At 29.6% G+C, this 11,796-nt stretch overlaps 1 protein-coding gene and 1 pseudogene across 1 annotated transcript; both read right to left on the bottom strand.

Annotated features, from left to right (window-relative positions):
• LOC149515778 (glycerol-3-phosphate dehydrogenase SDP6, mitochondrial pseudogene) lies at nucleotides 1–950 on the bottom strand (annotated as a pseudogene).
• Nucleotides 951–4,382: 3,432 nt separating this feature from the next.
• Nucleotides 4,383–9,169, bottom strand: LOC111295948 (U-box domain-containing protein 14-like). The gene is made up of 4 exons (XM_022889821.2): nucleotides 8,523–9,169; nucleotides 6,683–6,799; nucleotides 5,943–6,356; nucleotides 4,383–5,829 (listed from the first exon to the last, which is right to left on the bottom strand). Exons 1-4 carry the CDS (start codon nucleotides 8,811–8,813, stop codon nucleotides 4,744–4,746), a joined length of 1,908 nt encoding a protein of 635 aa, XP_022745556.1. The 5' UTR covers nucleotides 8,814–9,169; the 3' UTR covers nucleotides 4,383–4,743.
• Nucleotides 9,170–11,796: the final 2,627 nt, after the last annotated feature.

Here is an 11,796-nt window from a genome sequence, read left to right as displayed (position 1 = left end):
CTACTGGTGCTTCCCATCATGGAACTGTGCATTCTTTGAAGATTTGAAAGTTTCCAAAAATTCTTTAGCCTTCTGCATTTCTTGATTCTGCCTTGACTTGTCCCAATTGTGCTCGGTAGCAAGTATTTGGATAATTCGTGGCAATGCACGTTCTGCAGCATCCGTGTTAAAGAAAGCAAGACGAGATCTCCTGGCAGTGAAATCAACAGCAGGTTCACAATACTCGTTTCAAGCACAACATGCGGCCTCGGCATCCAGGTAAGGGTACCCATGGGCAAGCCTCTTACCTAGAGTTTCATTATAAAAATTGAAAAGGCAGTTTTGAAATTTTTAACCAACCAAAATGAAAATAAAAATTGCGTGTTCAAGGACATAGGCAATATGCAAATGATATAACACATAAATGAAGGTCCTTGAAACTAAGCCCTATATATATCATGTAAAATATTGATAATTTTTATATTTTTATCGTATTTTACATAAAAATTATATATCATAATTTGTGTCGATATAAAAAATATAAAATATAATTTTTGATTTTTGTTAAATTTATATATAATTTTGTTAAAATTTTAAACTATCACTTTTATATTATTTTTTATATGATTTTCATGTCATATTTTAAATTATCAAATCCATTTAAAAACTATACCATTTCACTATTTCTTAACACTTTAGTCTAATGAGGTGTCATTAGATAAATATACACTAAAATCCCTAAATTTGTCAATACTTAAAGGCCAAAGTGCAATAGACAGGTGTACAATTACCTCATCACTACAGCCATTAAGTATTAAAACCCATAATTAATAGTTATGAGAGCATAGCAAACCAACCTGAGCTAAGTTGGCTACTCGTTCTGCTAAGGTGCCATTTGCATCAGACAAATGCTTTGCAGCAGCTGTGTCCATCACCCCAGGAACAACTTTACCACCATATGACTTCTTCATGCGTACATACTGCTGAGCAAGAACAGTTAAAAATGAGGGTTCCCATCCATCTCCATCGATCAGCCGCAGGTTGCTTGTTATACATTCGTTGCTTGGGCTCAGTTTACCAGACTTGATGGCTGCATTAACCGCATTTTCTACCATGCTGAAACTAGTTCTAGTAAGCACAAAAACTCATGCCAAAATCAAAATAGAGAGGGAAAGGGAGGAGATCAACAGAACAAGAGTTCCATGCCCCAAAATCAAGAAATCCACAATATTACCTTCGAAAAGTAGTCCACTTTCCGCCAGTGATTGTGACCAAAACAGGATAATACTCAGAAACAGCATGATCTCTAGTGATGCTCTCAGTGTTCTTTGCGTTAGGATCCACTGCCAATGGACGAATACCACTCCAGGCAGAAAAACCTTCTGTGCGTCGTACCTAAAGTTTTCCACCATAATTTTAATTGAAAATTAGCCTGAACCATTTACCAAAATAAAGAAAAAAGACAAAGTCAACATATTAAACACTGATAAATCCACATTATACCTTAACATTATGGTAATCATGAATTAAAATTAAATTTCCATGACATTCTAATCCCATGTCGAAATATTTCTGTCTCCTTTTTGGCATTTCAAAACTTACATACAACATCCCAATCTGTTGTTTCATTATATGGATAAGGAAATAGCCTAATGAAACATATACAACCATTTAAAAGATGATTAATGTGTTCAAGGAATAACTAATTAGAGCTAGTCAACTAGACAGAGTTCAAATGGGAACATCTCAATGAACTGATGGGACAGAAAACTGAAGGGTATGTTCAAGACGTAAGTGATTAGCGCATGTCAAATGATAGAAAACAAATGGATCTCAAACCATTGAGAGACAGGGTCAAGTCAGAGAGGAACAATAATTGTTATGGTTTATATCAATCAGTTGCCTAATGTTATTAACAAGTAATTCTTTAACCTTATAGTCTTTTTGACCTTTTTATCTTTTTCTCCGTTGCAAACTTGAGGCTTCATGAAGAGTTATGTTATGTGTTATGTGTTACAATTCTTGATATGTTATGTGTTGCATAAATTAAAGATCCAGCTAATGAACAACAAATATATTTGTGATAGAATTTTTTTTTTACCAAATGTTTTTTTCAAAGTTTTTACTATAGGCTTTACAGATATTTACTTGTTAAGATAAATTAAGTATGTGGCATTGATTACATTTTATCAATATAGTAATTGGTAAAAGAGGAAATGTCTATTTATGGTAAATTGATAAACTTCTCAAGTACTCATTATAATTAATTTTTTTTTGGTATGTTGAAATATGCACATTTTAAATTACTTTATAGGCTTCAATTGTTAAATGATTTTTTAATTAAATATTTTATAATTAAGAGGTATGACATCAAGCAAGGTTTTCATCATTATATTTCATAAAAATCAAATAAAATAAAAATATAAAATCTCATTAATTAGTTTAACGGTAAGGGGAGATTTTGAGTATTAAAATTTTATATTCAAATTTTATTATATGTGAATTTAATTATTTAGTTAAGTTTTAATTTATTAATTGATTATATGACAGATAATTATATAAATATAATATTTGATTATGAGTTTATTATAATTATAATTTATTTATAAAAAAATTTAAAAAAAAAGATGTTGAGGTGATTTAATAAGAAAAGAGACGAAGGTGGGTCCGTAACCCACGTCTTCAAAGAGCCGCGTAAAAAAGAATGCATGGCACGTGACTCTCGGTTCCGTTCCGTGAAGTTTATGAACTTTTTTTTATTCGGCAGTTGGAGTCGTTAAAGTCTCTTCGCTGCGTTGGCGCCGCGCATGCATTCGTTACTTTAATTAATGTAGTCTAAGTGGAAACTTCCATTGCACCAAACTTGTAAGGTGCTTGGTTTTTTCCCAAAGTTGACCATTGGCTCGATAATTCATTTCTTTTTTTTGGCCAATAATAAAGGTTACTGCCTTTTATAAAAATACCTTAGTTTGGAAATAAAAAAAATTATTAATATTAAAATTTAAAATTTAAAATTATTAAATATTATTTTTAAAATTTATACATTAATCAATTAAATTAAATCATATATGCTATAAGTAGCAGCTGATTATCATGCAACAACATAGCAAAGGTTAAATTCTCTTAAAATACTTTGTATTGAATATGGTATTTCCCTGAAACAGTGATGAGCTGCACAAGAAAAAATCCTCCCAATGCCAAGGCCGATTGGGAAATAGTCGTTCGCTGCTCTTTCGAACTTTGACAAAATCTTACACATTTCCCTCGTATATCCATTATGTAAAAAGGCCGTTTGAAACACCAAATTATACAGCATGGATTTCACAAAGAACTCAAAGAGATGGGATTTTCCTTCATTTCAAGTCGTTGGAGTTGTTCCAAGATACTTCCACCTTTTCCATTTGCTCTTTCAGTGTCACCGTCAGATAGATAAATAAAAAATCATATCTAAATTTGTGTTATTATTGAATAAAATATTGGTTATTTGTATATTTGTATTATACTTGATAAAAAATTATGTCATAATTTATGTTGATATAATGTCACATAAAAAATAAAAAATATATTTTTTATTTTTATTAAATTTATATATAATTTTTGTTAAAATTTAACGTATATTATTTTTATAATTTTGTTTTATATTATTGTGTTATATTTTCAATTACCTGGTCTAAATGTAAGTATGGCTTACTAGGCACCAAGTGAGGCTGTTTATGAAGCGCTTGGCAGAATTAATCTATTTATTTAATAAAAATTTAATTCAATAAAATAGATATTTTAAATTTTAATTGAAAAAAATTAAAATTTTTAATTGATTATTTTATTTTTATTCAACATTTTATTAACTTTTTAATCTTTAATTTTTGAACAGTTCAAACTCGAATGTTAATTGCTATTTTTGTCATTTATTTTTTTGGGTTAGTCTTGCACGCAACACATGAATTAGATTTTCACCATTAGTCTTTTTCCACAAATGATATAAAATCAACCAAACAGAGACTGAAAATGGTTGGTCTCCGGTTTTAGCAATTGGTCTTACCAATATTAATAGAAAAACATTCTTCGCTTTTGGTCATTTCCACAATGATAGAAAATTAGAGATTCAACCAAACATATGGTAAATGGCCCTTGATGGCTTTATATTCCTTTCTTGACTTGACAATTCTTTTTGAAGCTACTACAATTTCTTTTGTCCTTTTCATATGCAAAATCTGAACAATTATCTCAGTATAGGGCAAGATGTATCTTGTCTAACATGTATAAAATAAAAAATATATATATCATATCATAATCCGTATTGATATATCAAACATAAAATATATTTTTTATGTTTTTTTGTTATCATATCATTATATTGTGTTTAAAATTACCATATCTAACATCAATCAATTAAAAATTGCAAGTGAAAACTGCTTCTCTCAGAGCAAATTATCATCACAATATAAATGACAGTATCTAACCTCCATTTAGCTAATCAAAATTTACATACTCAGAAAAACTCTTGAACTTTATCAAACTCCATAAACTATGAACAGCAGGTATCATCCAACAATATAGGTCAGGTTGCATTCTCTTACAATACCTTGTATTAAATATGGTATTTTCCTGAAAAAGTGATGGTCTGCAGAAGAGGGTCCTCCCAATGCCAAGGCCGATTGAGAAATAGCCGTTCGCTGCTCATTTGAACATTCTGTTGATAAAATCTTACATTTCCCACGCATATCTATCATGTAAAAAGGCCGTCTGAAACACTTGGCATGAATTTCACAAAGAACTCAAAGAGACAGGATTTTCCTTCTCTTCAAGTCGTTGGAGTTGTTCCAAGATACTTCCAGCTTTTCTCTTTGCTCTGTCAGTGCCACTTTCAGACAGTTCCTTCAGTGCCTCCTCTGCACCAGATTCCTTGGCTATTTCTAATTGCTCTAAATCACCTGTGCAAAGTGACCACAGTATGGCAGCAGCATTCTCCCGATTACGTGGAGAACCAGTCTGTATAACCTCCATTAAAACAGGAATTGGCTCAACCTGACCAATTGCCACCCTTCCTTCTTGATGGCTTGCAAGAATGGCCAGAATTGCCAGTGCTTCATCCACCATCCCACCTCCAGCATCCTTCAGTAGTCTCATCAATGTTGGCACAATACCAGCCCTAACAGCCCTTGCCTTGTTTCCTTGATAGATTGAAAGATTGAAAATAGCAGTACAAGCATCCTTCTTTCCTCGTGGAGACCCTTCACAAAGCAGCTTTATAAGGGCAGGAATAGCTCCAGCTGCACCTATTGCTACCTTGTTCTCATCTATAAAAGATAAACTGAAAAGGGTTGCAGCAGCATTTTCTCTAGCCTCCATGCTGCCATTTTTCAACACATCTACTATATCAGGTATAGCTCCAGCATTTACAATGGTCCCCTTGTTACTGTCATTGATGGAAAGGTTGAGAAGAGCTGTCACTGCATGCTCCTGGGTTCGAGGATCTGAGGCGGACAATAACTCTACAAGAAGTGGTATGGCTCCTGCCTCAGCAATACACACCCTATTATCTGCATTTCTTTTTGCCAACAACCGGAGTTCACCAGCAGCTGCTCTTTGTTGTTCTGTATTTCCATTTGCCAGTTTTTCTAGTAAAGCAACAATAGCAGCACGATCACAGTCTGATACACTGCTTCCTGGTTTTTTGCTTCTACCTTGATTTTTAGGCAGCTCGACGCCATTGCTCTCACACCACAAAGCTATGAGACTTTTTAAAACATAGTTTGGTGTAAGGGCAGTGTGCAATAGTGTCTGCTGTGTTTTGGGACAGGTCTTGTGCCCTGCATCCAGCCATTTCTGAATACAAGATCTTTCATACGTCTGCAAAAGAAAGCAAAACAATTAAGAATATTGGAACCAACAAGACCAAAATCTTTGAGTTAGTCTTGAATAATATAAAAAAAAAAAGTTACTGATGCATTTTTCCAGTTAACCTGTCCAGTGGAGACAATTACAGGGTCTTTCATCAACTCAAGAGATATTGGGCACCGAAAATCATCAGGGATAACAGGTGATCTATGTTTCATCAAGCCCTTTTCACCCTCAGAGGTGTCAGCTTCAGGATTTTCCATTAGTACATAATCCTTAAGTTTCTTGAAAACTGATGACATCTTCTCAAAGCACTCCCCTGGATCTCCACCACTTGCAATAACCAGTTCATGGAGAGCGAGTGACTCTTTGGTTAGATCATTGATTGTCCTTAGATGCAGCTTATCTGTAAGTCTTTTGAGTATTGCAGGGTCGAGATCTTTTTCTTTCTGTGCTACAGCTAAATCCTGCTCTAGTTGCAAATCCGGTGAGTCTGGTCTTCCTTTTGCTCTTCTGAATTGTGTATGAACAAGTTCAATCTGACAAGAAACAGAACAGGTCAAACAAGTTATCAAAGCTTGGAAAATTATAGATCTATTTATTATAGCCGTAAACTTTTGTCACTATATGCATTTGGCTGAGTCTTTCCCTTTCCTGCATCCAAAAGTTCAATGAGAAAAATACTAAGAAAAGGTCATGCAAGTTGCAAGCACTTGGGAATTTATTTATCGATCGCTCAATTTTAGCTGTTTGTTTTTGTCAAAATATAGTTTTACTTATTCTAAATATGCATGGAACAATTCAAATAAAAAGAAAGACTAAAGATAACAGTTTTATTTTCGGCAAAATTTTCAAGGAAAAGTACCTGCTCTTGAACTTCCTCTGATAGATCGAGTTCACCATAAGGAATCTCATTCAATGCGGCTTCAATGGTTTCTGTCATTTGCAGGAACTTATCTGCTATCAGGTCCTTTTGCAAAGCCTGTGAAGTGTAATGCCAAACTCATCTCAATGACTAACTACTACACGAATATAAAGTATTTGTGAACAATAACATGGCTAATTAGCAGCGAAAATGATTGTTTAAGTTTGAAAAAGATCAAGCTTATTTCTACAGATCTAGAAAAAAAAGATGAGCATATGACATTCTAAAACTCTGAGAAATTAGCTCTAATTTGTTTGTGCCCCTTAAAAAGTTTGCATATCAAGTAAAATTATGATCCAAGAAGGATGGAAAAGAGGAGGATTTTATTTTTGTCCGGATCCAACGTGAACAGATTACCATCATGCACAATTCTTAACAAAGAAATGCTCAGTAGGTTTGTTATAACAATATTTAACGGATTTCTGTTGATAACCTCAAAATAAATTCCCAAAATTGACACAGCCAATCCAAAACTACAATTTCTTAAACACTCAAAACACCAAAACTCATATACAAGATAAAATCCACCAGTTTTTCAAATTTAAGAATAAACTTCAAATATTCCTGTGATAGTTTATGGAAAATATAAAAATCCCATAAATTTATATACTCATGACCTGATTCATTAATAGAATCTAGACAAAGCATCAATACCAAAAACACAAGCTTTGAAGAACTACTCATTGCGTATAACATTTTTTGCCGCATAATAACAGAAGGAATATACCATCCAATCTGCAGACCTTATTAAAACAAACAAAAAAAAATGAAAGAAAATTTTGCCAATAATGCACAAAATAAAAAGAGTTATGCTAGACACATGATAACATGATTACAACTTGGTGATTGAAAGAAATTCAATATAGCAGAGAACAACCTTGCACTAAGCTCTCAAATAATACCAATATAACATAATGATGATAAATTTATATCTTGTAATTGATCTTTTATATCTATATCTAGCAATTGGTGTATCCATGTCTGTTTATTTCGTGTGAAAACATGCAAAACACAAAAAATGTCGTTTAACAATTCATGTCAACATGTCAAATACGAAACACTTATTTTGGTTTTTGCCAAACTCATATATGGTTTTTGCTAAAATTTAATTGCCAAACGCAAACACGAAAATTGTTGACTTTGTTCATATAGTATCACCATGTTGTATTTAAAATTGCCTGACCTTAACTGGGTGATTGAATGATCTCATTTAAGTAAGCAGTTCTTAGAAAAATATAAAAGTTTTAACTCATTTAATCTTCCATTAGAGATTGATAATTGATAACATAAGAACCTAACTTAACAAGTATTTTCCTTTGTTTTCTTACTCCAATTTCTTAGAAATCATAGTAATAACAACTTTAACCATAGATTATATTAGTATGATTTAGCATGACGCAACCACAGGAAAACAAGGATTGCTTAAAATAGAATACTAAAAGCATTCCAAAAATTGAAGAACAAAATCTATATATACTCATCATTTGACATCATAGAAAACTAAAAACCTTCATCAATACAATCTAAAGACAATCAGTTTACATAATTCAGAAATTCAGCTCAATTTCTCATTTGTATTTTTCCACATAACATCAAAATTTCTCAGAACCAAACAGAAAGTTTTGTCTTTTTTTTTTCAAACCAACATCACATGGCACCATAAAAAAAAAAAACAAATAAACAAAAACAAAAACAAAAACTTTCCTTTCCATTCACTTTCTTAGCGACCAAACAGATAATTAACAATTTAACACCCAAAAAATTAAAGCAAAAAAATTACCTGATACAACTTGCTTCCTTCATTAACCGATTGAAGAAGCTCTTTAGCAGAATCCAAAGCAACCCTCAGTAGCTCAAACCCATTAATCTCTTCAATTTTTATCATTATCTCTTCATTTCCGTCTCTCAATTCTTCTAACAAAGGACTCAATAACTTGATTCTACGTACCAAATTCCCATGCATTTTCTTACACGAGTTTTTACACTCCGGTAACCCAGCTATCTCCTTCACTAATTCAGCTAGTTGACTCAGTAACCGGCCCTTGGAATCACCCGTTAGAGCCATGATCATTCAAAAACAACAAAAAAATTTATAAAAAAAAATCCTAAATTGACCGTAAAGTTTTGATCTTTCAAGGAAAATAAAAGGTACCCAGAATAGGGAATTGAGTCAAACAAAATGGGTGTTTTTGGAATCTAAGAAAGGGAGGCCATGGAAGCCGGTTCTTACTAGAACAAACAAAGAAAAGAGATAAATTTTTAGAAGTATTTAAGAAGGATGACGAAATTAAAGAATTTTTTTTCTAAATAATTGTGAAAACTGAAAAGGTTGGTTTCAATTAATTAATAATGAGAATAATTCAGTGATTTATTGAGGAAATGATTGCTAAGACTTACTATTTATTTTGTTGTTGAGAGGTTGGGAACGGCGAAGAAGATGAAATATTTTTTATTAAATATTTATTCATTTTGACGAAACTACCCTTCTATTTTTGGGTTGCTTTTATGATAAAAATTATATATTTTAAAAGATGAAATATAATAATAATAGGAGATTTTGTAGGTGGGGAAAGTGTTAGAAATAAAAAAAAAATGTTATTATAATTTGACACAATGATTTTATGCTATTATTTTTTAAAAAATAAAATTAAGAGGAAATTCAGAATTTATGAAACTCACCTTTTATTATTTTTAATAAATTACAAGCAAAAATAAATTTTAATTTACCCAATATTTTACTGTTACAAATAAATTTTCCAAAGAAAAAAGTATAAGAATAAAAAAATTTAAACTAAAATTAAATAATTATATAAATTTTATTATTTTATTATAATCAAATAAATCCTCAAATATCCATTTTATCCATCAAACCATTATTAAATAAAAATTAGTTAAACGTCAATATTCAATTTTTGAAAAACTTAATTAAATGAAAATAAATATTTAAAAATTTAATTAAATAAAATAGATATTTAATAACTCAATTAAATAAAAATAAGATTTAACGGTTTAATTAATTTTAATAAAATAATAAATACTTGCATAATTATTGAATTTTTGTTAAATAATTTTTTTTATATTTAAGCAAAGAAAAAAAATTAGAAATTACAACTTCATTCTTTGTCATTATAAATGTAACACTTCAATATCTTATCAAAACATTTTAAAAATATATTATAATATATATGTAAAGAGTTAAACTTATAATTATAATACTTTTTTTATAAAATAAAATCATGAAAATTTTAAATAAAAACAAATAATTCTTTGCATATTGAATTTAAATTCTCATAAATAGTATCAAAGTAATTATCAATTAGAAAGAACCTAATGCAATTCACGAGTCACTTTTAAAATTTTATGAAAGTTAAATACTATATGATGAGAATTTACTTTAAAATTTTAATATCTAATGTAATCTTAGTTCAATGTGTCTTATATTCAGTTTGATAAAAACATCAAATTTATCGTAAGATTTTATAATATCTTAATTATATATTAAAAATTATAAAAATATACTATATTATATATGTAAATATTTATTTTTATAAAATATTTTTTATAAAATAAAATAAATATATTTAAATAAAATTATAAAGTTTTTAAATCAATAAGATAAGAATCTCCGTAATAAAAACTCAATCGATAGTGTAATATATATTTCAAATGGAGTTGTGTAATGATATTGTTCACTCTATTTTGTCGTTCAAAAAAAATGTGTTTCAATAGGTATGGATAGATACTTGCTTATAAATTATAATTTAATTTTTAATTATTAAATATTAAATCATGTTCCTTTAAATTTTAGCCTTCTAGATGTGAAATGTATGATTGTGGATTCCTACATAGAGCACCATTTGTTGACGTAAGAATTGCTTGACTGATTCTACTATTATGAGATACTTGGCATGATATCCTTCACCATTCTATCATTTGAAAAAAAAAACACCTCAATAAAAATAAATAAATCTTTATTATATTATAAAATAATAAATAAAAAATAATTATATAAAATTTCAACATAAAATGTACAATAACAAAAAGTTTTTTTCATTCTGTGTCTAAATATATAAATATATATAGTAATCAACATCTTTTCTTAAAAAATAATTAGTAATTTAAATATTAAACTTTTTTATAAGAAAGTATTTAAGGTTAAAATATGTTAATGAAGGGGCAAGACAGTAATTTGAAATAAAACGAGGGCATCCCGTCCGAATAATATGCGTTGGCTTAGCGAATTTGCCATGTTATCGCAACCACAAATGATTCGTCGGCTTCCCGCGAATTGACAATCGACGGTCCATATTTATCATGGAGCCGGTTAAAGCCTCGACTTCTATTGGCTCCACTCAAGTTAAAGTTAAATGCTGTTGGCTAAGTTACGTAAGCTTCTTTATTTTCGTTTTTTTTAATTGAATATTTTAGTTAGGCATGAGTTATATTTTGTATTTTATACTTAAAAATCACAACTCATTAGTTTGATAATTTTCTAATGAAAATGTTATGATACTTCAATAAAGATATCGATTTTTTTATTTAATACTGTTTGAAATTAAATTTTGATTATCATAATTAAAATTTTAATATTTTATTAATAAATCCAATTATTTTTCGTAAAAAGTTTACATTGATGTTATATTTAATTTTTACAATAAAAATAAAAATATAAAAGAGAAAGTAAGAATGACAAAAAAAAAAAAGACTATGAAATTGGTAAAATGAAGTTTTAGGTTTTAATAAGTGGTAATTTAGTAAATTTAGTAAAAATTCTATAGATTGTAAATTTAGTTTTTAATATATTTGAAGCAATCTTAATGTCAGTCCTAATGTCAAAAAAATAATTTTTAATTTTTAAGTTATAATTTGTAATAAATTATAGCAGTTTAATATTTTTAAAAAATTACAATAATTTGTAACAAATGTGTAAGTATGAAATATTTATTTTCATAGCAAATAATAATTTTTTATTTATTGCCAATGTTATTTCTTTCCCCATTCATCATCTCACTGGCTAGTCAGCCGCGTGAAGCCACCAAACCAATTGCTGACAT

This window comes from Durio zibethinus, chromosome 12 (assembly GCF_047325235.1).
Source record: "Durio zibethinus cultivar Kanyao isolate XHJ-2024 chromosome 12, ASM4732523v1, whole genome shotgun sequence".
Taxonomy (NCBI): Eukaryota; Viridiplantae; Streptophyta; class Magnoliopsida; order Malvales; family Malvaceae; genus Durio; species Durio zibethinus.
Note: the sequence above shows the minus strand (reverse complement) of the source record. Positions and strands in the feature narration are given on the sequence as shown.

Bases quoted from the DNA above. Each gene is read 5' to 3' on its own strand.
- LOC111295948 (XM_022889821.2), bottom strand. From the start codon at position 8,813: ATGATCATGGCTCTAACGGGTGATTCCAAGGGCCGGTTACTGAGTCAA. The intron at 6,800-8,522 runs GTAATTTTTTTG...TACACTTCACAG, and splicing joins AAGGAAGCAAGTTGTATCAG to GCTTTGCAAAAGGACCTGAT. The intron at 6,357-6,682 runs GTACTTTTCCTT...GTTTCTTGTCAG, and splicing joins CAGAGGAAGTTCAAGAGCAG to ATTGAACTTGTTCATACACA.